General features: G+C 45.3%; 1 protein-coding gene across 1 annotated transcript; it reads left to right on the forward strand.

The window, feature by feature from the left end:
* Nucleotides 1–27,884, forward strand: SKOR2 (SKI family transcriptional corepressor 2). Its single transcript, XM_064640932.1, has 8 exons — nt 1–2,240; nt 3,099–3,159; nt 3,482–3,556; nt 10,966–11,031; nt 11,427–11,525; nt 16,227–16,294; nt 24,933–24,997; nt 27,293–27,884. Exons 1-7 carry the CDS (start codon nt 48–50, stop codon nt 24,993–24,995), a joined length of 2,625 nt encoding a protein of 874 aa, XP_064497002.1. The 5' UTR covers nt 1–47; the 3' UTR covers nt 24,996–24,997; nt 27,293–27,884.
* The last annotated feature ends 2 nt before the right edge of the window (nt 27,885–27,886 follow it).

Consider the following 27,886-nt stretch of genomic DNA (forward strand, 5'->3'; position numbering starts at 1 on the left):
CTCCCCTCCCGCAGCTGGAGCAGAGCAGCCCCCCCGGCGCTGAGACGATGGCGACCAGCCCGCTGCCCGGCCCCACCGATATCTTATTGCCGTCGCCATCCAGCGCGTACCCGCCGGACCCCATGAACCAGCCGAGGGCCGGCCACGCCGCCATGAAGCCCAACCAGGTGGGGCAGGTGATCCTCTATGGCATCCCCATCGTCTCCCTGGTGATCGACGGGCAGGAGCGGTTGTGCCTGGCGCAGATTTCCAACACCCTCCTCAAAAACTTCAGCTACAACGAGATCCACAACCGGCGGGTGGCCCTGGGCATCACCTGTGTGCAGTGCACGCCGGTGCAGCTGGAGATCCTGCGGCGGGCCGGGGCCATGCCCATCTCCTCCCGCCGCTGCGGCATGATCACCAAGCGGGAGGCGGAGCGGCTCTGCAAGTCCTTCTTGGGCGAGAACCGGCCCCCCAAACTGCCGGATAACTTCGCCTTCGACGTGTCCCACGAGTGCGCCTGGGGCTGCCGCGGAAGCTTCATCCCCGCCCGCTACAACAGCTCCCGGGCCAAGTGCATCAAATGCAGCTACTGCAGCATGTACTTCTCCCCCAACAAGTTCATCTTCCACTCCCACCGCACCCCCGACGCCAAGTACACCCAGCCCGACGCCGCCAACTTCAACTCCTGGCGCCGCCACCTGAAGCTGACCGACAAGAACCCCCAGGACGAGCTGGTCTTCGCCTGGGAGGACGTCAAGGCCATGTTCAACGGCGGCAGTCGCAAGCGCGCCCTGCCGCCCGCCCCGCCGGCCCCCGCCGCCGCCGCCCCCGCCGCCTGCCACCCGCTGGGCTCGGTGAAGGCGGCGGCGGTGGTGGGCGGCGGGCTGCTGAGCCCGCACCTCCTGGCCGCCCCCCCCGACCTGCACCAGAAGCGGCCCCGCTTCGAGGAAGACGAGGAGCTGCAGGAGGCGGTGGCGGCGGCGCACGGCGGCAAGAGCCCGCGGAGCTACCCCGTCATCCCGGTGCCCAGCAAGGGCTCCTTCGGCGGCATGCTCCAGAAGTTCCCGGGCTGCGGGGGGCTCTTCCCGCACCCCTACGGCTTCCCCGCCGCCGCCTTCGGGCTCTGCCATAAGAAGGAGGAGGGCGGCGGCGGCGATGCCCTCGGCGGGGCGGCCACGCACAAGGCCGGCGGGGCGGCGGCGGGCGGAGGGCTCTCGGGGCTCTTCTGGCCGGGCAGGAAGGATGCCGCCTTCTACCCGCCCTTCTGCATGTTCTGGCCGCCCCGCACGCCGGGCGGGCTGCCGGTCCCCACCTACCTGCAGCCGCCGCCGCAGCCCCCCGGAGCCCTGGGATGCTCGCTGGGGGGGGACGGGGCGGGTCTGCTGCGCCAGGCTTTCCTGGACCTGTCGGAGCCCGGCGGCGAGGCGGGACCGGCGGGGCTGGGCACGGCACCGGCGGGGCTGGGCACCCCGCCCGCCGCCGCCCCCCCGGCCGCCCCCGCCGCCGCCGCCCGGGACCCGCTGTTCGAGTCGCCCCCCGGTGGCAGCGCCGAGCCCGCCTCGCCCGCCGCCTCCGACGGGGGCAGCGGCGGCGGCGGGGCCGGGCGGGTCCCCCCGCACCACCCGCACCTGCTGGAGGCGGCAGGCGGGCGCAAGGCGGGCGGGGGGTACCACCACTCCAGCGCCTTCCGCCCGGTGGGCGGCAAGGAGGACTCGGAGAGCCTGGCCAAGCTGCACGGCGGCGGCGGCCCCCCGCGCTCCGCCTCGCCCCTGCAGCTGCTGCTGCCGCCGCCGCCGCCGCCGCCCCCCGAGGATGCGGGATGCGAGAGGCACCCGCATCCCCCGCACGCCGCGCACCGCCTGCTCTCCCCCGGGGGCACCAGCTGCAGCTTCGCCAGCGAGGAGAGCAGCGAGGAGGAGGAAGACGAGGAGGAGGAGGACGAGCCCGAGGTGGACGTCGAAGGGCATAAGCCCCCCGAGGAGGAGGAAGAGGAAGAGGAGGAGGAGGGCGAGGAAGAGCCCCGCGGCGGAGACCCTTTGGCGGCCGGCGGCCGCTTCCCGCCCGCTCGGGGGCTGCTGGAGAAGGGGGGCCGGGAGCGCCCTGCCGCCTGCCCCTTCCCCCGGCCGCCCGTCGAGGAGAAGCCGGGGGACGGCCAAGCCACTTCGCAGCCGCCTCCCGGCGCCCCGCGGGCAGGCAGTGGCAGCAGCAGCCCCGCGCACCTCCCGGCACCAGAGGAGCAGCCCCTCTACAAGGATGTAAATGTCCTGGCAGGCCCCTTCCCGTGTTTTTGGATACTGAAACCGGGGCGGGAGGGGTCCTCTGGGTGGGGGAAGTAGACGGCGCTCATCATGTCAGGCACTCTGTACTCCCTGCCTCCTGGTCAGGCACTGTGAATCCCTCATGGCCAGGTCAGGCACCGGGTACCTCCCACCATCATGTCAGGTGCCACATCCCCAGCAGCCTGTGGTGCTCAGCCCCAAGCTAGCCCAAGCTAGCCCGGACATGGCCCACTAGGGCCTCATGGTCAATCCCACCCTGCTCCCCTCACCCCCAAAATCAGGGTTGCCCAAACCCATTTGCCCAGGGCAGAGTGGGCAACTGTCCCAGGGACACCCATCCCCGTGGGAAGCCACCTCAACGGTGGCACTGCTGTATAGAGTCCCAGGCATGCCAGGCCTGGATGCAGCATCCACAGAGCAGCCCTGAAAGTTAATAAAAATAAATTTGTCAGATTTAATTGGTGGGTGCCTTTCCCAGCAGGGTGTTGCAGTGTTAGTGGGTATTGCTCCACGGCCTGACCCCCTCAATTCAGATTAACACATGGGGCAATTGGTCCAGCCCCTATTTTGAGATGGTGCCCTCATCCACCCTGCACATTCCCTGCAAATTTCCAGTGGGACATGTGCTCCCTCCATAAAGGTGGCCGTGGATGAGGCCACGTTGGGATTCCTCCGTGAATGTGGCTGTGGAAGATGCCCACACGGTGGGATTCCCCACTGTTTTGTTTCCCTGGGCACTATTTGTGCTCACTGCTAATAAACCACCCAAAACTGCTTATCTGCTCCTTGTCATTTTCCACACTGATCTTGTGCTTTTCACTCCCATTTTTCTAGAATCAGAAGAGCAAGGAGAGTAATCAGGTCATCTTGCCCACGAAGGAGGACACCTTCTCAGGTGAGTACAGATGTGGATCTGTCCGCTCACCACGAGGTGGGAATTCAGAGTTGTGAGCTGAGTGGGTTTGTTCTCCATGGCTCGATTTAAATAAAAATAAATCACTTCCGTGATTTCAATTAAAAAAATCCATTAAACATTCTAATAGTCTCTCTATGGTTGTAATTTAGCATTATATTCATTCGCATCCAAAATGTGTCTCTGTGCCTGGTGAATGTAGAAATATATATTTACTATTTCCTTGGGATTCTGATACTCATTTTGGTTTGGGGTTTCTTGGTGGTAAAAGCATTTTAAGCACTGCATTTTGTTTGGATTTCAGATAAGAACAAGGAGCATAATTTTTTCATCACAGATTCAGAGCCTTCAGGAGGAGACTTCTGGAGAGATATAGCAGGTAGGCTCAGAAAAAGGTAGAGGATAAAGAGGCAGAGGCTTAAATTCATAATCAAATGTCTGAATATTTAGTACAAGGGTAAAGATAAAAACAATTCCAAGCAAATATAACTGAGAGAAATGCAAATAGGTGGAAAGCAGTGACATTAATAGGAATAAGATTATTAATTGCTGGGCATATTTCAGCAGAAATTCACGAAATGTATCAGGTTACACAATGAAACAGGCTGGAAAAGCATAAAATGACAATAATTGAAATGTTCTCTTTGAAACCTTCCATTAAAAAGGATCACAGCTTATTGCTTTTAATATCTGTCAGAAAGACATTAAAGGTGTTTTATGACATCTATGCCAACATTTATATTATCTCCATGATAATGATCTCTACACAAAATGTATAATACATTTACAAAAATTACATTATACAAATTAAATGAAACCACCTTTTACTGATTGCTAAATGTCTCCAAGGGGTTTGGGAAAGACGTGATTAGAAGTTTTGATACTAAGTTGTCTATTGCAGTGTCTTAAGGAGAGGTTTTTGTTTCTTGGGAAAAAGGAATCTAATTTTCCATTTATGTAATGCAAACTGCCTTGGCTTTGACTATTCACGGTTAATTGACTGTCAAACGAGGTTGTTATCCTCAGGCAATGTCTGCAAATTTGCCTGTCAAATGAGACAGAGAGAGCAAGCGGGGAGAGAGAGAGTTGTACACGGAGTGGAAATGAAGAAATGGGATCTTATAGAAATCTTATATAATAGCAGAGAACAATATAAGATCACAAACGTTTGCAAATGTATCCCATTTCGAAGAGGATTTTTTTTTTTTTAGAAATACTTAATAACAAGACCTGCTTTAGCAACGGTATAGGATGAAGAAACTTACCAGTGGTTTACATATTTGCAAATTTTGTGGTTGAGGGATCGAGGTCGTGGACCAATGGATAACACCTCATTATCTTCTACACTTTCAAATAATTACCACTGAGAGCACAGCAGTGATACTAGCAGAAGTCAACCTTAAGAACACGATAATTTTTAGGAGTACAGTATACTGTGTATAGTCAGTGTCCTGCACTGTGGCCAATTTATTTTGGGAAAAAAAAAAAAAGTTTGGGGTTTTCTTTGTCTTTTAGAAAATTATTCCATCCACGATCATTTTATCCAGTAGATTATGGTCATACTTTGGTTTTTTTTTTACTTAGATATTGCAGCTCCCCTCTCTCTCTGAAACTCCCAAGTGTTTTCTATTCACTGACACTAAGGTCCACCGTAGCCATACGTTTATCTTCATGGTAAATTTAAACGTAAATTTTAGGTTTTTTTTAACTGCCCTGCATGTTTCAACTCTGAGGAGAATCTTGAATGTACTGAGTGAACTGAGAGGAGCGCCTGGGTGTTTGAAGGTCACTGTTGGGACTGGATCTGAGATGAACCGGCTGTAAAGAAATGCAAAGTGTTTAAGGGCTCATTTCTGAAGATGATTTCTGTGCACTCTCTAAGCACGAGCTCTGTTGTCTTCAGAGGGGTGTCTGTGTAGGATTGGGCCTTCTTAATCTTCTTCAGGGTTAGTGGGTTTTACTCTTGCTGCTTCTCTGGTTGGATGTCAAACTACTTTGCAGAATATTCCGCTTCTCCAATTTCTTTAACGTGATTAATACGTTTGTGAGTTACTTAAAGCTCTACCTTCCTAATAAGATTAAGAAAGATGAAATGATCCTGGGAATTCCTCTCGACGCGCGACAGACTTGGTATTTATATACTAAACCTAGTAAAGACAGTCTTAAAACAAAAGCAGTATTTTCTGTGCCAGAGACTGTCGTTTCCAAGTGCGTGTGTTGGGTGCTTAGTTTCAATGTGTCAGTGAACTTACAGATTCATAACAGAGCTCTTTTCCAAGGCTGAAATAGGTACGGGCTTGAAGATCCCGTAGCCATTCATCCTGCACAGCCAGTAAACTGTCAAGGGAAAATCTCCCTTTCTTCTCTGTCAGGCAGTGCTTGGAAAGAGCTCGAGATTATTCAAAGTCCCACGGCAGTTCAGAAAGATAACTGTGACTAACTTATGTAACTGGTCTGTTTTTTTTTGGGGGGGGGGGGGAACAGTGTGGTTTGCCATCCCAGCCCTCCTTCATCAGTGGGGGTTGGAGGGTGGGAGAGCTGTGTGTGTCTGGCACACCACAGCTTTGCAAGGCTGTGCTTTTCCTAAAGAGAAGTTGAGTTCCGTAAGCTGTTCTCCAACTAATCTAATTTTTAATCTGCTCTAATGTGAAAGGGGAGCCCAAAAACTGGGTGTCAGCTGGAAGTCAGCTTCTCAAATCTTGTTACGGTTTCCCTGATTTTATTTTTTGATCTGTAAAAGATGCTTTGTCAGGCATTTTCGGGAAAATTCACGCTAGAAATGGTGAGCCAGATACCTTTCATTTACTCTTAAATATACTTCCAGAATAACTCTTCAAATACTGCTGTTACTGTAGATTTACAATACTTCATGGAGGGTTGAAAACAGCCCAGCTTTTATCACATATAGCCTTATCTGGGATAAGTGTTAAAGCGTTGGATCCAGAAGTTGAATCCAGACTTCAAATCTTATTACGGAAAGTGTTTGCAAAAAAAACCAAAACAAACCAAACCAAAAAAAGACAAAAAAACCCAAACAAAAAAAAAACCCACAGAGGTTAAAAGTTTAAATGGAAGAAGACAAGATGAAGTTTCAAATGTGGGATCCAGCACTGCATATTAATAGATAAGATTGCGTATATGTACATGAATCTGCACGACAGACAAAACTGCAGACGGAGTGTAGGACTGCAGGACTGCATCCTTATTTACTATTTCTCTCATTCCTCATCTGTTATTACTAAAGAGCTCAGGAACTCTCTTTGAGTTATTAAAAGAGGGTGGATAGTTGCCAAATTTCTTTATTTTTTGCAAGTTTCACAATATTAGGTGTGTTTTGTCTATTTTTTTAAAACCTTGTCTTCTGGAAGGTGGTGAGCATATCACCTTCCATTTAAACCAAGGATTTGAAATTTACTAGTTCTCGCGCTTCTAGAATAAAATTATGAAATAGGTCTCAGATGTATGCATAAAGTTCAGACTGAAAGGCAGCTGATTTCTTATCTTTTTAAAACATTTCGTATTTTTAAGTTGGTCACACCCAAGTTTTTGAATGTTTGGCTTGAAATCCTGAAACTCTTTTTCCCCCTCTCTGTTAGTGTTTCAGTGCAGATGGTTTTTAATCAGATGTTCATGTTTTGGATGTTAAAAATGAGGCTTTATCTGTGCATAAAAAAGAACTAGTTTGTTTTAAAGTTAAATCACTTTTGGGGGCAAAATACCATTTGAAACTGCAGATTTTTTTAAGATGTTTACCAGCCCCCAGTACAGGAAAAGACTTAAAAGATGGATATTGAGTTTGCTAAAGTAGGCATATTTTGCTAAGTCCTGATTATCCTATTGATTATTCCCCCCCAAAAGCAGCATGAATATGCAGGATGCATGAATATTCTCAGTAAGGTTAAAATTTCTTCAGGACATACACAAGAACTTTGCATGTCTTAAGAGCGAGTAATTAATTTCAAATACAGAGGGAGCCTCTGGAGCTCTGAAAGTCTGCTGGTTCACATCTGCCTATATTTTTTAAATAGATATATATATATACATATATATATATATATATGTATTTATATCCAGAAGATACCAACAACTTGCTGCTGTGGTCTTTATGTCTGCAGACAGTGCTTTCCAGCTAAAAGTACCGGTGGATGTTTAAGTTGTGATAGACCATCGATGCCACGGGCTTAAGAGCGTTGGGAGTGAGGTGAAGAGCTTTTGTCAGATAAGGTGTGCTCTGTGATGCACAGTTACTGTCCGGGAATAACAGGGATGATGTGGAGGCACAGGCAAATGGATAATTTTGGATGATGTGATCTGACAGTGCAGATGTAGTGAGGATTGTAGTGGACACCAGCTGGGTACAAGGCGCAGAGTCAGGAGGATGGGGTTATATTCCCAGACCATCAGAGCTCTGTGCTGGACAATTCAGCTGCCCATTGAGACAGTGGAGTTGTCTGGGACAGTGTGGAATTTTTCTAGCTGCTGTTTGAAGAGCGCTCTGAGAGCTTCCTCGGGAAGGATTGCAGGATATCCGCTGTCACAGGCGGCACGGCACAAAGAGGTAACCTGGCCGCGTCTGGTTGGGTTTTTTTACAACGAGGTCAAAGTGCACTTCTTTTTGGGGAGAATAAATTTAGAAACGTTGAAAACCCGAACGTTAAAAATTCAAAACCTCGCTGCCCCAGCGGGCGCAGAGCTCGTAAAGTGGCGGCACCACGAGAGCCGACGTTGTGCCGGCGCACGGACTGGGATCTCTGTTTGCCACAGTGCTGATTTTTGAGTCATTCTGAGGTGTGTCTAATCACAGACATCATCTCTGCTGTATACCCCCCCCCACCCATGTGGGTGAATGCTCACATCCCAGGTTAGGAAAGCCATAACAGTGTCTGTGCACCCGAGCTCATCGGGAAGAACAGAGGCACCAGAGGCTTTCGCTGGGGTGGCTTAAACCAGCTGCAAACAGTTCCGTCTCCTTTTCCAGCAGATGGATGAGATAGTTTGATTTTTCCTAGTAAACTTAAATAAATCTCTTTTAAAGAAAGCCTTTGTGTCCACGCCAGGGGCTGCCCAGCTTTCAGTGCTGTTCTAAACCCTGCTACAAGTTTGTGTGTAGACAAGGCCCAGGAGAGTTATGGTGGAGCTATTAGGAGGGGGAAGTGATTTTTTCCTTAGACTGATTAAAATTCTTTGGGCTTTCTGTTTGTTTGTTTTTAAACACCTATTTAGCTTTTAATTAACATTTAAGAGAAAGGAAGCTGGTTAAATATTCAATACCTCCTCCCTTTCAATTAAGGTAGAGCAGCACACAAGGCATGATGAGGCCTCTGGGAAGTACGGAAAAACGGAGAAGAGCAGGCTCCTGATTATCATTTTCAGGGGGACTGGAAAGGTGAAACCCATCTGATTATTATTGCCATTAACAACAACAATGTTGAGACTATTTATTTAACGTCAGAAAGTGGTTTAAAAATGCCGTTATTCTGCAAAACCATATATACTGGGTTTTGCCTTTAAATACCTTCGTGTTTCCAGTCCCATTCTTTACTTATTTCAGGAGTAAGGATGGAGGATTTTATAATAAGCCTTTTTGTCAGCTTAGTAGGGAGGCTGCAGATGCTGGAGAAGTTGTTCTTCATGCTACATGTCCTTATTTTCATTTTGATGCAGCTTTTTCTGTCTCAGCGAGTCAGCAGCCTCAAATCATATGGCCCTGAAAGCTCAAACGAGCCAGTGGGAAGGAGCTATGTTGTCACCATGCTCTAGTGTCTTCCCCTTTTTCTTCCTCCCCCTTGAAAAATCCAGTTACCTTCTGTCTGTGAGCCTGTTATCCCTCAAAATTGCACATAAAACTTTCAGAAAAGAATGCCTTGGTGGAAGAAATGGATTGGAAACCTACTGGTATTTATAATTCAATAAATATCCTTCCTAAACTTAAATTCCTCCCTTTTGATGGTAGTGTACCCTATATTTATTTGGTTATCAATCTAGTTTAAAACACAATTATGTTAGCTAAAAAAAAACAAAAAAAAAATACCCTTTTGCATTGTGGAAGCTCCTTGAACCACTGCCCAAAAAGTGATATATTTTTAAGCTTGCTATTTCTTTTACTGCGGTGAGACAACTCTCGAAAATACTTCGTTTTTATAAAAAACAAAAAATTAAAAAAATATTTTTTTTGATCACTATGTTACATAAACAGGTTTTTAAAATGGAATTGTTGGCACCAGATACCAGTTGTGTAAATGTATGTGCCTGAATGAGTGGTTGCTTTTTGGCTTTTTTTTTAAGGAATGAAGAGAAAGCAAATGATAAAATGCATAGCTATTGGACAGGTTTCATATAGTAAGACTTCAAGGTTTACTGGATATAAGATTGCATCGATTTTTAAAAACAGAAATAAATGTTTTGCAGAAAGATTTCTGACTGCATATATAACAGGACTTTCCAATTCAACTTTGAAATTAGCCCACTGTGATGACACAATTATTTTTAAAGTGACTGTTGTCTGTTGTGTGGTGACCTATTCAGTGCTATGGATTTTTATTTAAAAAAAACAAACAAACAAAACAACAAAAAACCAAGATGTTTTCTCCATGATTCTCTCTTCCAAATACATAAACACATGAGTAGCTTTATATAAATGTCTCTTGTGATTACTTATCAGCAGAGTTAATGATGTGTATTTACTGGCTGGACTAAAACAAGAATTAATCCAATTACTTCAATAATTGGTTATTTACCAAATATTCTCTTAATTATCGAGAGTCCATTTCTATTTCAGCTGTAAATAACAGAAAATCTCCCATCAATTTCAGCTAAAGTGGTATTTTTTCTTTTAAAAACAGTTTTTCATAGCTTTTTGTTCAAAACCCAATTCATAGAAATCAGAGGAAAATTTCACAGTTTCAGAGGATAATGAAAATAACACCTTTTGTCAGAAGGTTCGATTTTTAAGTCAAACTGTCATCCAGGTGAACTCAACGGCAGGTGAAGATTTTTTTTTTTTTAAATTTAATTTGTAAAGGAAAAAAGCTGAAGGAAGTAGCATGCATGTGTCTGGAAATAGTCAAATTCTCTTATCTAGAAAATTCTGTGCTATAGTATGATCAAAAGTTAACTTGAGCAACCTAAGACTGAAGCCCCTGAATTGGTTGACCTCAGAGCTGTATCTTTTAGATGCAAATACCACTAATGTCAATTTTATCTCAGCTGGATATAAATTATATCCAGTTACAACATGCCCGTGCCACGGAGCTCTGGGAGATGATAAAGCTGAAGAGCTGACGAAGGCAAAAAGGCAGGTGCAAAGAAAGGGATTTTGCCTGTGGATTTTGGAGCGGGGTCCTGCCCAGATGGACAGCGCAGACTTCCCGTGGCGAGGAGGAGAGATGAGGCTGTGGAGAAGGCTCTTCCCTTTCTCAGCTTGCTCCTGGTTGTTCTCTGATAAGAGCATCTTCAAGAGGGGTTAGAGGGAAAGCAAGGATCTGTTTGGCCAAAAAAGCTGTCCTGGATGCTGAGGAGATACTGTCTGCAAGAGCCTGTGCTGTAGGCAGATACTTCAGTAAACGAGAAGAAAGCATGAGTGTCCGAAATATTTGTGCTATGCACACACAGATAATGTAGATAAAGCTCAAACTTACTCTTTCTTTGTGTTTTCTCCCCCCCCCCCTTTTTTTTTTTCTCCAGATTCTCTGAAGCGGCTGCATAGTAAGGACAACACTGACAAAAAAAAAAACATAAGGCACTATCAGTAAATCAATAACTTCTTTTCTTTCTTTGTTTTTTTTTAAGGAGAACACACACAAGAAACCAATTCACCTCATTCGCTGAAGAAGGATGTGGAAAACATGGGGAAAGGTAAAATAAATAAGGGCCTCTTACATTATAAAACTGCTCTTTGTTTTAATAGAATATGAGGGTAATAGGGAGCACTTTTGTTCTGCACCATATTTTAAGCTTGTCAAGTAACATATGAATAATATATGGACCTTTGGGTGGATATAATTGAGATTAATGCATATATATCAATCAATACATGACACTGTAATATAATACTTTAAAATAATATATTACATTGATTTATATTCATGGCTTTCTGCACAAAATCTATTGTAGGTCTATGCAACGCTTTTTTTTTTTTTCCTAATAAGCGCTAAAATATTTTGTCTTATAGTAATGAATTGCTCTGCAACTGTTCCTTCAAGAATTATTTACACGGACTATCACACCCACTTTTCTCTTCTCTTTGTTAGAGGAGCTCCAGAAGGTTTTGTTTGAGCAGATCGACTTACGAAGGAGACTGGAACAGGAATTCCAGGTGTTGAAAGGAAACGCGTCTTTCCCAGTCTTCAGTAAGACACATCTCTGTGGTTTTGGTGTCGTGTGTGCGTGGTTGGTTGTTGCCAGGTTGATAAAACGGGAGAGTTACGCTCTCAGTTGTGTTGCCAGGATCTTTGGCTTAGTTCTGCTGAGGCAGGTTGGACGGGGCTCAGAGCCACCTGGTCTGGTGGAAGGTGTCCCTGCCCATGGCAGGGGGTTGGAATTAGATGGTCTTTAAGGTCCCTTCCAGCACAAACCACTCCATGATTCTACAGTGGCACTTCTGGTGTGGTTCTGCAGGCTGCCCAGGCAGATCTTATGTAGGGAAGATATAAAGCTGGATGTCTGTTCTGGTGTATATTTTACTGGTTTTGGTAACACTGAATACAGGAAGGAGCAACGCTTCTGGAGCCTCTCGGGGTACAGTGATACTGGTCTTAACCAGCCTCTTAGGGGCTTTTGAAAAGGTGCTTCATAGCCATTTTCAGGTGGTTCTGGCTGATGCTGGAGAATTCATTTGGGCTGTGTTTAAGCATGAGAGATACCTGTTTAGATTGTTCCCCCTGAGATGGGCTATTGGAGATGGCCCTTGGACCGCAGCTGATGAGCGCAGTGCTGCTATCCCGGGGTGACAGAATGCACTGAGCACGTGTTAAATGAAACCAAATGGACACCTAGCAGGGTTCATGTGTTTAAAGTTTAAAGAAACTATGATTTTCCCCTTCCTATAGCATCAGATAGGCAAGTTTAGAGAAGCAAGGAAGTGCAAAGACTCTGGGAATGACTCTGTCTTCAGCCCAAATATTGAAATATGTAGACAGCTCCATAAATAAAGAGTCGCCTGACGTGATACAGATACTAATGAAAGGAGTATAACCTCATCCTTCAGAATAAATACTGTCATTACTTGGGTTTGGGAGTGAGGTAATTTTCAAATAATTTGTGTAGATCAAAACACTGCCGTGTGGTATTGGCGAAGTGGCACCTTGGAGTTTTGCCATTCAGGTCTCTTATTTATCCTTTTGTTCTTCTACAGTAAAATTAATGCTCTGTCATTGCCCATGTAAATAAACACTGCAATTAAACCACATGAAATACAATTCAAATAAAAGAAAAGAACACGTACGGCCGACCAAGGAAGTGGTGGCTGCTGTATGCTGGCTTGAAAAATATGTGGTTTCAACGTACCACAAAGTAGTGGTCAATTTTCTTCAGGATTAAAATAGAAAACAGATAATGTGCTATAAACAATACTTACAAGTGACCGTAAAACCTATTTACAGATTTAGATTTACCAAAAAAACCCGCCCCTCCTCCACGTATAATAGAACAAGAAAAACGGTCTTTGTAAAGCAAATTAGTGTAAATCCATGATAAGGGTGGTTTGCCCTCTACAGCAGTATGTGTTCTAGCAAAAGAGAGGGGTTCTGTTCCAGGCTCTTGATGCTGAACAGGGCTGTTGCTTTAGATCAAGTATTAAAAACTACTTTGCCAGGTTTCCCAAATTAGAAACTGCCTCTGGTGGTCTTGGGCAAGGAGGAGCTAGGGAGAGAAGTGTTTGGAGATCCAGCTAAATGAAAGTTGAGGTAAAATTAAAATTGTACTGATGGATTTATCATGGCTTGGAAATACCTGAGGCTGCAGGAGGGAGCGAAGAGCAGGCAGGTTACAAGTTTTTATATCCCAGTCTGGCTCCGTGCAGCACCGGGGTGAGCAGTCATGGAGACTGGAATTCTGTCCCATCCCTAAAGCCGCCAGGCACAGGAACACACTGCCAGGGTAATTCTCACTCCGATGGTTGGTGGTGGATCTCCCTGTGCTTTGAACTGTTCAGATGCATAAGAAGCCTTTGAATTTCAAGTCTTCTTGATGTTTTTTTAAATAGCGGAAAGCTCATCCCTGTTTCAGCGGGGAGGCAACACATGAGATGTGAAAGGTACTACTATGTCTCTCTAGAAAGTGCTTCTGTCAAGTTACCTGGAGTTAACTCCAAAGTCACCTTTTGTTGGGTCTTGCACTTGGAACACAGCACATTCAGGGTATTACACGTTAATAGTCATAAACCACTATCCACAACAGGGCTGTGCATTCTTGTGTGTAAGTGGTGTTTGGTTTCAGAGTTCTCCTCATGGAAATCACTCTTAAATGAGAACTGAGCTCATTTGCAAGCTCTTGCAGCAGTGCTATGCTCCAAGCTTCTCTGTGGCTTCTTGTACCTGCTTGAAACGTGGACTGTGGTGTTTTATAAAACAGCAGACCTTGTCTTCTGCTGCTTGCACCTGTAATGTTTCATATTGCTGTTGTACTTGAAAGCCGCAGGTGAGGTTTTCCCATAAGATCTCTCAAAGCAGAGATCACCTGAAGAAAATAATAAAAAAACCCCAAAGATCAAATCACTTGTAGAAAATCGGGGTGTTTGCTGTCCTGATAGAAATACAAGCACCTGTGCCTGGTGACAGGTTCTCCTGGAACCCTCCGCTGGTTTGTGCCGCTGGTGTCGGCTGCTCCGCGTTTTGTCCGTCTGCATTTAACAACCGTGGCAATAAAATGGTGGAGAAGTAGTCTGGGTACTTAAAGTATTTAATTTTGTGTTAAGAAAGCTATTTAAATATTCATATCTTTTCTCTTGGGTATTGCTTATGGCTTTGTCTGTAAGCATTCGGAGTCGGATTAATGCTGCCGGAAAAAAAAAAAAAAACACTATCCCTGCCATTAACACCCATTTCCACTGTGAGCTTGGACATTTGCCGTGCAGGACTGAGAAAGATTTCTGAGCTATTTGTTCTGAGAGGTGATGAGCCCGTAAAGAGGCAGTCAGGATGAAAGTGTTGAGGAAAGATGGAAAATTTCTCCTTAAAGCCTGCTCAGAGTGAAGCTGGAGGACCTCAATAGGAATTAGCACAGATTTATCAGCCTTCAGTGGCCAGGGCAGGAGGGAATCACCTTTTTATACAGCATGACTTTTCTGGGGGTAGGAAAAGAGGAATTGTAAACCTGCTTTATTTCTGTTGGCTTATTTCCATTATCAAGTTGGAGTAGTAGAGGGAATAAGCTGAAAAGTTCTTTGGGAATTTACTTGAAATACGAAGAACTGCATTTGGATGTTATCATGTCCCTTTCTATGTGACAGTGCTGGACTCCTGATGGTTTCAGCCCACCAAAATTTACCTTTCTTTGTTTCACTGCTCTTTTCCTGCCTCCTTGTCTTTTAAATAGCAACTTGACTCTTCATTCAGAGAGGGCAAAATTAACGTGTAAAAGAGGAGGACAGAGCTCTGCCCCCTTGTACTTTCTTCCAGCCTTGCTATGCCCACTCTTGATGGCAACAAATCCCCTTTTCCCTGCAGATGAGGGACATCCTTCCCCTCCACTGAGTCATGCCACAGCTGCTCTCCTGCCTTCCTGCTCCTGTTTTTTGGGGTTGGGAAGTGGTGCAGAGGCTGCACGACCAGTTTGGGAGTGGGTGAGTTCCCAGCGTTGCAGCAGCACAGGTTATTTATAGGAGCTGCACAGTCTCACCTGGGCCCAGATCTTTCCACTGCATTTTAGGCAGTTCTGCCACTCACAGTGCTGTGCTATCAAAGCATCCCAGTCCTTTAATCCATTAATCCTCCCAACCCACTTGGCAGGTGAAGCAGGGCTGTTACTCCTGCTTTGCTTGTAGTGAAAGGAGACGTGGAGACACACACGGAGTCCAGCAGAGCCAAAAGGCTTCCTGACTCCCAGGCTAGTGTCCCAGCAGCCAGCATGACTGTGTAACTCTTTTAATTGGTTACCTGTAAATAAACCATTTTAGCTACCTTGGCCTTGCAGTTCCCTTCTCCGGGCTCTCCATGATGTTTTCCAATGGCATTCACCTCACTGGTTCCGTGCTCCAGGACAGGCTAGTTTCCCGGGTTGAAATGATACTGGTTGGAATGGGTGTTTTCTTTCCCCTTCCATTTAACAGTCCATCACTGCACCCAGATCTCCACCAAGGCAGCTCTTCAAGTTATTTGGTTCTTGTCAATAGTTTTGTTCATGTTTTTCCCACCCTCCAACAGCAATGTTATGGAGCACAGACCAGCAGTTAATCTTCTACCGAATGAAATTTTGTCTGAAATGGTTACTTAGGAGGAAAATAAGGGAAGGAGGATCTACTGGAGCAGGAAGGCAGGACTGTGCTATAGCCCAGCTGTTCAGGGTCTTTTCTTTCAAAGACTTTTTCCCTTCTGAGTTCCACGTCACTGTTTCTAGAGCTTTAGTCTGAGTTTTATTCAAAGCCATCAGCACAGTGTTACACACCACAAATCAAACCCTGCATCCTTGAACGCTTTCTCCTCTCACATGTTGGACATCGCTGTTGATGTCCAACAGATTTATGCCAAAGCAAAGGGAGAGCAGTGTTTGCTCCTCTCTTCAGTGTTGGTACAAGTTTGAGTAATGACTGCAGAGTCTTGCCCATCAAGAAAAATAACTGGGAATAAATGATAGCAACAGAAACTTAGCAGCCTAGATCTGCTGATTGGGGAAGTAGCCAAATCTGATTTTTTCACAGTTTTTCTGTTGTCTGTAGTGTCTTCTAATACATAAGTTTTTTTTAGGCACGCATTTTAACTGGCTGAAAGGCTTTGTGTAGTGCTTCAGTTCCTCAGTGGTGATTGGGTTTGATATAATTTGATTTATATGAATTCTGCTGTGTGGTCTCTGTTTTAATTATTGCATCTACTTTTTTTTTGTCCCCCCTCACACAGATAATTTTCAAGATCAGATGAAGCGGGAACTGGCGTACAGAGAAGAAATGGTACAGCAGCTACAAATTGTAAGTTTGCCTTCTCCACTGAAAATGCTATGAGCTGCTGCTTTATGTTCTTTAAATGCATACCTCAAACTTTTCCTTTGTGAGCCATGCAGATGCACTGTCACCGAGCTCCTATTACCTTGTAGTTAGCAAGACCTAAGTGTGCAGTTCTCAGCTGGTTTAGAGCCTAATTACCTGGAGATTTACTTTCATACAGTAACCAGATGGGTCTTCATGTTTCAACTAAATGAAATGTGTTGACTCAACACCGAGAGGTGCTTCAGCAGGGAGGAATGGGAGCACTGAATCAGCAAACAGTTAAATGTTTCTACCTCATGTGAGCTGCCAAGGGGTGCATTTCAGCCCTCGGTAGGGAATCTGTGCGAGCCCAGCTTCTCACCAGCAAATAAACCTTAGGATGTGTCTTTTTCACGTTTCAGACACTAGAAGAAGTGCTTAACTCAGCAGTAAAGGATCGAGTTGCCAAAACACAGTTCAGTGCAGGCACACTTTACTGTTGGGTCTCTTGCTTGTTATTTTAAAATCAAGAGGGATTTTGCCTGTGTGTTAGTGCAACTCTAGATCATCACATACAACTGTGCTGTTTTGAAAACTTGACATGCTTAATCCAGTGCAAGGAAGGCGGCTGGAGCATGGGAAGATGTTTCATACTCGAACACTGATTAGTGGTTTTAAGAGCAGGGCATGGTAACAAACAGGAGGCTGTCAGCTAATACTTGCTTTGCTAGTGTTTTCTCCATGATCAGTCTGCCATTATTTAACAGCCCTTTGTGTCGGGGCAGCTTTGCCAAATATCCCCACTTCCCTGAATCAACCCCATGCTCCAGCACCTTAAATTTTCCTCCTGCTTGTCATGGACCATGGTGCAGAGAAGGCATCGTCCAGCCTCCTGGTACTGTCATTTTCTAATTGATGGGTTAGGACATAAAAACAAAGCTGAAGGCCAGGATTGTCAAACCTGCGTGCCGGCGTTTGGACGCATTTAGGACTGGCCTTATTTTTAGAGCTGCCGAACATTCACGCGCCCTGTTCCTGCTGACTTCAGAGATTTCAATGAGAGATGGAGGGTGTTTGAAAGAGGTTGGTAATGGAGGAAACTCAAGTCCAGAACATCTCTGGATATTTTTTTTTTTTTTGCTGCTGGTCTCCACTCTTTTCATTTAATGTGTCCAGTTCTTACCACATCCCTCTTTGTTAATGCCAGGCAGGGAGTTTGGCTTGATCTGTGAATTTCATTGTCACAGAAGATGTTAATTAGGATGCCACCATGAAAAGCACCCCTACTGCTTTGTATCTGAGGCAGGTCACCTGCCCAATTCCTGCTGTGAAGCACAGAGTTTACAGGGCCACCTCAGCCTTTATCTCTTGTGTCAGCTGAGCTTGGAGCTAACAAGCTCCCCTTCCCAAAGAGAGAATGGATCACCCCTACCATTCACTTTGTGTCCCAATTGTGAAGTTGCTTCTGAAACTGGACATCCCAGACTTCCAGTGAGCCAGCTGTGGTCATTTTTTTCTGATTTTCTTGGGCAGGAAAAGAAATACGATCATGTAATTCACACCCTTTCCACTTACTGACGCAGGCTACGGAAAGACTAATAGTCATTTAATCATTAAACAGAGCTGTCTGAATGTACTTACAGGGAATAGTTTCAACATTTAATGCACTGCCCCAGCAATTCAGGACCTCTTCCCGCACTGTCGCTGCCTGAGTTTAATTATTACTAATAGGAATGTTGTCAAATCATCAAGTCAAGTCCTTATGCTCGTATTTGTGACACTGAGACACATAAAAGGATATTTGGGTATGCAGAAGTGAGAGACTGCTGCAAATAATGACTGTGTCTGTTTAAGACTGGTAAAGAAATCTTCAGCTGATGTCTTGGTTGATAACTGAGATGGAGTCAGCACTTTTGAGGTGATAATCCCTGCAGTTACTTTAATTCATTCATGTGAATATATCTTGTATGTTTATGTTCTAGAATTAAGATTAATGAACTGAATGTGGTAACGATAGAACTGCTTTGGCCTTCTTGGGTTATGGCATGGATGAATTAAAGCTTTTGGTGCAGAATACATGAGAAGCATGGCTACTTTTGATTTATTTTTTTTTTTTATTGTTGTTATTTTTTTTAACCAGTGGCAGGTTGTTTTCTTTTGTACCTGAGATGCTGTACTGTTGCTTTAACAGAGCTTTAGCCGAATTTTCCTGTTAACATAGAAGTGCAAAGAGAAAAGCAGAAGTATTTAATGCATACTTAAATCCTAATTTTACTTAGACCTTTACAGATGTATACCTTTGCAGTGTTGAACTCCAAATTTACTGGTATAATTAGCCACAGAACTTGGTTTAATTGCTTTTTAAAAATTATTTTACAAACAATGTAAATGCCCAGAGTCAGGGGGTTTTTTTTGGCTCTTCTCACTGCTGAAGGATTATACAACTTAAATTAGTCCTTCCTGAATATCCCTGGAGGGATTGAACAGCTGCGTGGATGTGGCACTTGGGGCCATGGGTTAGTGGTGGCCTTGGCAGTGCTGGGGAATGGTTGGACTTGATGACCTTGTAGGGCTTTTCCAACCTAAACAATTCTGTGGTTCCGTGATCCCTTGTAACCGTGATCACCACAGGCAGGTTTTGCCAGAACGATGGTTTCACTCCCCCTGAACTATAACCCCTCAAGCTGCCTTAAACCATCTTTGGCGTGTTTCCTGTGTCGAAAATATCTGGAATAGAAGAGGCAGGGAAAAAATTAAGCAAATACAATTGCACCTGACAGCTTTCCAGCTTTCCAGCTCCCGCTGTAGGCTGAGTGTTGCACGGAGAGCACCGGGTGAAGGTGGTGCACGGTCCGTGCCCGGACGGTGCTGAACAGTGGCCGGTGATGCTTTTTTATCCCGGTTTTTTTTTGGGAAATCCGTCGCGGAGCTGCGGCCGCGGGGATGGATCGGAGGGGCCGGGCGCCCTCTGCCGCCCCCCGCCCCACACTGCACCCGCCGGCGGCCGGGCCTCTCCGTTCCTCGGCAAAAGCCTCGCTTAAAGCTGGGCTTAATCAGCGGGGGGGTTGTTTTAGTGCCCTGCCCTCGCCGGGGTTAAAGAATAGTAATATTTCGTGTCTTCCTGAAAGTTGGAAGCAAGGCTCTGACCACTGGGAAAACGGGGTGGGTCCCGTCCTGTTCTGTGTTCAGGGATGGATGTTGAGTTCTTTGGGCACAGCCTGGCTTGGCAGGGTGCTGGGGCAGCAGGACGTTGTGTGGCCACCAGTTTTGCTGAGAATCACAAGATGGTTCAGGTTAGAAGGGACCTGGATGACTGGAGGTCATCTAGTCCAACCTCCCTGCTCAAGCAGGATTCCCCCAGGGCACATTACTCAGAATTGTTCTTGTTCACAGGCACACACACTTATAATAACAGGTAAAAGAGCATTTCCAGGCAGCTTTTGAATATCTCCAGTGAGGAAGACTCCACGACGTGTCTGGGAAGGTTGTTCCAGTGCTCAGTCACCCTCATAGTGAAGAATTTCTTCCTGATGTGGAGGTGGAACTCCCTGTGTTTCAGAGAAAAGGATTTGATCGGTGTCTGGAGCAGCTACCAGAAAGTTTTGCAACCTGTTTGTGCCAAGCTCTCAACCAAGTGCTAGGGAACAACTTATTTCCACTCATATTTAACTGGAAAATGAATCTCAGATCACTGAATGAATTTTTTTCTACCTCCTCTTTCAAAGTGCAGTCTCCCAGATTGGCTGAGCACAGTGTGGGCACTCAGAGGCCATATATAAAATATGGGGTTTGCATATGAATCCTGTTGTGCCAGGGGAGGTTTAGAATGGATATTAGGGAAAATTTCCTCACTGAAAGTGTTGTCAAGCCCTGGCACAAGCAGCCCATGGCAGTGGTGGAGTCCCCATCCCTGGAGGGATTTAAAAGCCCTGTGGAAGTGGCAGCTGGGGACATGGGTTAGTGGTGGCCTTGGCAGTGCTGGGGGAATGGTTGGACTTGGTGATCTTAGAGGGCTTTTCAGCCTAAAAGGTTCTGTGATTTGGTGGATCATCTGGCTGTTGTCACTAAGCCGTACAAAAAGGGCCAGAGAGAAGGAATTGCTGCAAATTCCAGGCAGGTAAATTCTCTCAGGTAAATTCTCTCATGACACACATGGTATGGCCTTAGAAGAGCCTCACCTGCCTTTAGAGTTGTCAGTTTCTGTCCAGTGTTTACCAGAATTCATCTGCCAGGACAGTGCAGCACCTTAAGATCAGCTCCTACTTGAGACTCTGTATCTCTCTGATACTGTTTTCTGAGCAACTGTGTTAGTTGATCAAATTTTAAAGGCATGAACTTTCTTCCAAGCTGCCTGGTGAGAGAAAAAGATCAGGAGCAGCATTCCCAGCGTGATGATTTTTATCCTTTAATGTTTTCATGAACCCCTCTCAAACATTGCCACAGAGAAGTAGAACATCAAGGAGCAAATTTATGTCTCCTGAAAACAGAGTTGCTTTTCCTAATTTCCTCTTAGAGCTCCCTTACAAGTAGTTTCTGGGTTCCCAGGGAGTGCTGACCTCAGTGGTGACCTGTCCATCAGGAAAAGCTCAGTTCATCACCCACTGTGGTTTAGAACATCAGGTAGTGACCAATCCCACTAATTTTATGTAGGGGTAAAAGATGGCAGTTTTTTGAGATTTGCTAGAAAATGTGAAATACTCAGGCAGTCCTTTGTCTCTCCAGATTAAATGGGAACTGTTGGTTTGGTTTTGTTTGGGGTATTTTAATTTCTTAACTGACTTGCTCCTTAGTAGCCTAACTTTGGGCTGATAATAATGTTCAGAGCTCATAACTGGATCCATCTGGAACCCTTCTATGTTTTATGGCTTTCTGCTCTAAGTGCTACGTTGAATCAACTCTGTTCTTCAGAGTCAGGCAATAAAATAAATCGGGAACTCTCCACCTGCAAAACTGATTTCCATCTCTGCATCATCTTTAAAGAATCACAGGGAATGTTTAAAAGAAGAAAAAAAGTCTACTATGTGGTAATACTGGTAAATCTTCAGAGGTATGAGATCATGTTCCTCTGGGTGCCACTGTAATTAAAAAAAAAAACAAACAAAACAAACCACCAGAATGTTTAATTCCTCTTTTAGGTTGTACATGGAAAGTTGGTGCTTTGTACAACTAATTTATTCATTACACAAACAAGGAGTATCCTTATTTTTGTGTGTGGAGGCCTCGGTCTCTGCACAGCTGTCACTCCAGTTTCAAGAAGAGGAAATACGAAATTGCAGTGCTTTATGGGCATTTCTGCTTTTTGTCCTCTCCTTGAAGTGGTCCAGCTGGAATGGCTGACCTTGACAAGAGTGTCAGAGGCAAACAGTTGTTCAGCAGAATGGCTCCTGGATTTCTTGAGCTGCATCTTGTGCTCGAGTGCCTGTTCACAGGCACACACATATAATGACGGGTAAAAGAGCATTTCTGGAACCGTGTGTCCTGCAGACTCCGAGGGAGATTTCATCACCTTGCCCTCCCAAACCAGAAATTCTAATTAACTTTTTCTTCTGTGCTCTAGCAGTTGGGATGACACTGCTGGTCTGTTTCTGTGTGTTCTGTTATCCTCCTTTGATTTTTGGTGGAGTTCTCTCTAGGTTTAGTGTTATGAATTGGGAATATGTCCTTTTGATGCCGAAGGTAGAATACACATCCCTGAATGGGCACACAAAAGTGAGCTGACAAGTGCTATTTTCACCAGAATTCTATTCTATTTGCTACTGTTCCTTTTTTTTTTTTTTTTTTAAAGACAAGTGAGCAAAATTTTTATCTTGACAATACATCTGTGTATGCCTTGGTAGCACAGATCTGGGCCTCCTTCTCCCGTAAATTCAGATATTAGAGAAAAAGAACGCCTTGCAGAGATATTAAAAATAGAAGCAAGAGCTTCCTTTCCCTTAGAATCTGCAGAAAGTCTGATCAAAAATGGGCGTGGATGTACAGAGAACCACAAACACATCCTCTGCTGTTGCCTGGGTGCAAAATCTTTTTTCTAAGCAACAGAAGTCAGGGTGATGTGTCTTCGTGTACCCCACTAGAGATGGGCTGAAAAGGTGATGGCTCTGAAAGAGGATGGTGTGCCAAAGCTCCTTTGGTGTCCAAGTGTCTGTAGCAGGGATCAGAACTGCACTTTAGAAATGAATCAATCCCCAGTCCCACCCAATTTCCTGCGCTTTGCTTCGTGTTGTGGAGCAGACCCAGAGCCTGGGTCTGGATTCCTTCCAGGTGGAACAAATGAGGATGTGTTCAAGGAATGCACGTAGGAGTGTGCTCTACCTCCTAACAGGTGATCAGTACCCAGGACTAGACTGGAGTTGGCCTGAAGGAAGAAGGACCCAGTGTCCATATTGCAGTTCCCTTGGGGTTGCTCTTCAGATCTGCCCTCACTGTGTCATATTTCCTGTTAATGTGGGCTTAGTCATAAGAAAATGATTTCTTACTGCTTGAATCCAAACTGCCTGCAATTTTGTTATTGCTATAGACCCCTTTGTTAAGGGCCACCCATTGGATCTCCATGCCCATTTGAGTGCTGATCCCATCTTCATCACAACAGTCACCCTGTACTCACTGAAGGGGTGTAAATACTATTCCACAGCAGCACCAGAGCTGCCAAATGCTCTTGCAATGAGAAAGGTAGAAGATGACACTGTAGGTGATTTAACTCACGAAGAAAGTAGTCATTTCCCTGTTGAACACCCACCTCTCCCAGTGACATTTATCACCAGGAGAGTGGATAAACCAACGCACATTAAAGAGGCGCCGATGCGCCAAATATAGCGGAGAAGTGGATTAAGAACAGTTAATTTCTGACAGAATGTACCCCGTTGTATTATCTAGGTCAGTACAGCCTGGGAGATGTCCTACATAACTGGCGGCCATGCAAACCCAAGTTGCCTGTTGGCCGTGGTGAGTGGGAGAGAGGCAGAAAGCAGAGGGTGAGGCATCACAGGTCCCAGCTGGAACGTGCTGGGGTTTTTTTTTGTCTGTGGCTCCCTTTTGAATCTAAACCGTGGCCACGGGTGATCAGGTAAACAGCTTCTTTGCACCGTCCTCCCTGCTGCAGTTTGGGGAGGAGCTTTCTGGCCTTCACAAGCACAGGGAGGCAGCTCTGTTAGTGGAGGGGAGAGCTCTGGTTTTTCGGGGCGATCTGGCTGCAAGCTTCCTGATGGCTTTTAGCTTCTGCCAGGGTTAGGGGCTTATAAGAGTAGTCAGCTAAAACACCTGGGTCCTTAGTCTTTTCCAGCCATCAGTGGCTTGTGCACACACATTTCCCTTTGTCCAGGGCTGCGTGGTGGAGGAAGCAGTGTGCCCCCCAGGAAAGGCTTTTGCTTTCATTCAGCCACAGACACTCCTGCTTCCTTGTGCTGCTGCTTTCAATCAGATTGACCTCCTTCCCTGAGAAATGAAAGGGTTAGTTCTTGAGCTGCAGATGCTCCGTTCTTTCCCCTCATCCTGATCCTTCCCTGCTCTTTTCCTTACTAAGGTAGTCAGGGATGGATGTGTCTCTCACTGCCATTGCAGACACAATGTTTTACAGCAACCCAGACACATGCTGAGCACAATTCACACAGACATCCTCACACACTGTGGGCATAATGCATTTAAAATCAAAACCAGGGATGTTCAAGAACTTATGGGATCAGTGGATATGGATGAAAATTCACATGCTTGACCATGTCCTTAGGTGTGTGGGGCAGGTTGCTTGAACTCAGTGCATTTGCCTCTGTTGCTTCTGCTGTTTGTGCAGCTTAAGGCCTTACTGCTGACTTCAGATGCCATTTTTGTCAGCTTGCAGTAACAGATTTGACATTATTTGTGAGAGTATCCTGGAGATCCTGGCAGCAGAATCAGGTCACCTCAGTGCAGCAGCACCTACGAGCGTAAGGACACTGATTTTTTTTTTATCCCAGCCTGAATTCCTCCAAAGGTCCTTCCAAAAGACATCATCAAAGAATTTGTAGTCACTTGGATTCCCAGCTATGGAGAAATCTCAGAGCAAATTAGTTTTGTTGCATTCTAAAGGCAAGGCATTGGAGAAGAGCAGCCCCGCGCTGTATTCCCAGTGGCCAGTGAGCACATCATCCCACTTTGTTTCTAAATATAACTATGTTCCCTAGTATGCCTATGTTCTCTGTTTTTCTTTAATTATTTGTTCCACTTCAGTGGCTTCCCCTCAGATTGGTGCAAGTCAGAGATAACTATTATGAACTTCCTAATTATGGTGATATAAATACATGAAGTCTCATACTCCCAACCTACTGTATCTTGGCTGTGCAGGGATCAGTGTGCATTGCCTGCTCTGTCACAGACAGCTGATTTTTTGTGATCTCTCAGGTGGCTTTACTCTTTGTCAGCAACTGATAGAAACAAAGCATCAGAAGACATCTTTTACACCGAATTTTAAGATCTATCTGTTGTTTTAATTCAGGCCATTTTTTAGTTTCCTAAAGTCTTCAAACTTTTAATTTAAGGCATTGTTTCCTAAAATTCCTCACTGTTTCCAGGAAGGCAAATAAACCCTTTCATTTGCGGGAGTCTCCAGCTTGGATATTGCATTAACCAAACCTTGGCTTAAAGCAGAATCTTTGTTTCTGTGTCATTCCAGATTCCCTATGCAGCAAGTTTGATCAGGAAAGAAAAGCTCGGTGCACACCTCAGCAAAAGCTAAAGGTGAGCTTGTGAAAGAAGAACCTTTGTTCCACCTGACCTGGTGTCTTTATTTGCAGCCATTGCCAGAATTAATGGGATCATTCTGTTGTTTGATGTTAGTGATTCTGGTGTCAGAGCCTTGTCTGTGGAGGTGTTTCGATACAAGCTGAAGCTGGTAACTGACATGTGGCATGAGCTATGAGGCTTCACTGGAGTGGGAGATAGTGCTGAGAGTTGATCATTGGGTTCTGCAGTGACAGGACAAGGGGGAATGGCTTCAAACTGATGGAGGATAGGTTTAGAGTAGATATTAGGAAGAAATTCTGTACTATGAGGGTGGTGAGGCCCTGGCACAGGTTGCCCAGAGAAGCTGTGGCTGCCCCATCCCTGGAAGTGTCCAAGGCCAGGCTGGACAGGGCTTGGAGCAACTTGGGATAGTGGAAGGTGTCCCTGCCCGTGGCAGGGGGTGGAATGAGATGGACATTAAGGTCCCTTCCAACCCAAAGCATTCAATGATTCTATGGTTCTGATCACCTGAGCATGTGCTTTTCTTGACCCTGGAAGTGTCATCAGGGTCATTTTACTTCCAGTGGAAGGAGGGAAATACCTTGGCATTCACAGTGTAGAAAAATGTTCACGCATCAGCAGGTAGGAATGGGTTTTTCTGCCCTTAGTGGAACTCCTTTAGCTCCAGGAAAGAGCGGCATATTAGGATATATTTGGATTTTTACAGGACCCCACTGACTGTTGATCTGTAGTTCAGTGTCCTGCAGAAGGAAATTATCCTGCTGCTCATGTGCAGGGCCTTCCTAAACCCAACACTGCATTTTTCAGAACTGTTTATTAGAAGTATTCAGTCAGTAGAAACACCATCTCCATCAACAGTGGCCTGGGAGAGTCCAGTTTTGAGTGCTAAAGTCTTGACATTTAAATGAAGTCCCCCTTTTTCTTTTTTTTGAAAAAAAAAAAAAAAAAAACAAACCAAAAAAAACCAAAACCAAAAACCAAACCAAAACAAGAGGATTAGGGATTGGAGACAGAGGCAAAAAGCTGGTAGCCCTGCTACTGTGTTATGTCACAAAATCTGGCTTGTGGATTCACTGAAAAAATCCCCGAGGAGAAGTAGTGGGATTAGGAAAAAAAAAGAGCTATTCATACATAGAGATCTCAGCAATGCACAAAGTAGATGTATTCAAGAGAAAGTCTGGGACATCTGAGAAGGGTTTGATAGTACAGATGAAGGAGGTTTGCCTGAGCTATGGAAGAAGCAGATACTTAAAAATAAAAACATTAAGGGTAAGTATAGAGTAACCAGATAACCAATATCTGTGGCCTTGAGCTCTGCCTGCTGAGATAAGGAGATTAATCTAAGCATCTAGTTGGTCTGTTTTGGCCTCTTGTGCAGACTTTCTTATTGACTGCCAGCACTTTCTGGTTGAGTGTAGATTAATCTGAGTGCTGATTTAAAACAAATTCAGTGATATTAATACCCTGCATAAAAAAGCACGCCTCCCCAGATGAGAAGCAGCAGGCCCTGCTCTCAGAGCCTTGTCCACAGCACTCGCTGTACAATAATAAAAGCCTGCCTGAGGATGGCAGCACCAGAGGGAAAGGCACCATTTCTTCCCAGCATCAGGTTTCCATCAGCTGACAATCCCTGCAAGGAAGGTGCTGGCACCACAGCAACGAGCATTTCCTGCCTGTCTGCCGAGAGTGTGAAGGATGGATGAGCTCCTCACGCTGTTTTTGTTTCCAGAGGCACACCATCCCTGCAGACAACAGGGATTTCTCCAAGCAGGCCCTGGTGCTTTTGGAAGATTAGTTGTTACTTAACTGCTAAGCTAAATCAGTCAAGCAGAGAATCACAACTGTATTGTTCAGGAGCAATTTCAGGCCCTCAGATATGCCAAGCAGAAGAAAAGAGTCTCCTCGAGAAGAGACACGTAAGCACATCCCTACCCACACAGTACACCCAGGGGGTGAGGACCCTCAGTTCATGCTCTGTGTTCCTCAGCTGCCCTTGCTGGGCCTTGTGCTCCTTTCCACAGCAGGTCTTCTTGTGTTTATTCACACTGTAGTCAGTTAAAACTTGCACTTTATCATTAATGTGGATATTTCCACAAGACCCTGCAGATACTCACTAGCAAACTCTCAAAGGATGCTCCTAGGGCAGGCGACCTATGTGTGTCCCTTTTTCAAGGGTTGCAAATAAGTGTCATAATTCTGTGAGTGTCTCAAACTTGGACTTAATGTTGGTAACACTTTCTCTCTCTTTCTCTTTCTCTCTCTCTTTTTTTTTCTTTTTTTAATTCCCAGAGGCACAAGAGTTTTTGCAGCTGTTACCTTATAAGTTATAACCCAGTCAGAAACCTGACTTGTATATAGACTGTGAAATGGAAGTGTTTGGGGATCTAAATAACAAAAAAAATCAGGTTCCTCTGAACCTAAGGACAAGTGACCTCATAGTATCATGGACAACCATGTCAAATAGAATGTAGCAGCCATTTATTAGTAAACACAAAACCACAAAAAAAAAAAATGCCTGTCCTTGATCTTTTTTTTTTTTTTTTTTTTGGGTGGTACCAAAGTTTAAGTCTTTGTGTTTTTAGAAGGACTGTTGAAGTTGATAGAGAAAATGCTTTTGACGAATCGTGCAGATAAGCTGTGAAAGGAACTGCTGGTCCTTTCAGTGCCACAGACACTTGACAACATCTGCCAGTTCATCTCTTGCTTTGGGATAGTGGTTGTTTTATGGAAAGAAGTGAACGTCTCACCAGATGGGCCAGAACCAGATTTGGGTGGACGGACGGATGGATGGATGGATGGATAGAGCAGCGTTAGCCATACACAGTGCTTTTTAAAAGCAAACTGGAGATTCTCACACCCCTCTCCCTCATCCCTTCCCTCCCC

Source organism: Pseudopipra pipra, chromosome Z (assembly GCF_036250125.1).
Source record: "Pseudopipra pipra isolate bDixPip1 chromosome Z, bDixPip1.hap1, whole genome shotgun sequence".
In the NCBI taxonomy this organism is placed as follows: Eukaryota; Metazoa; Chordata; class Aves; order Passeriformes; family Pipridae; genus Pseudopipra; species Pseudopipra pipra.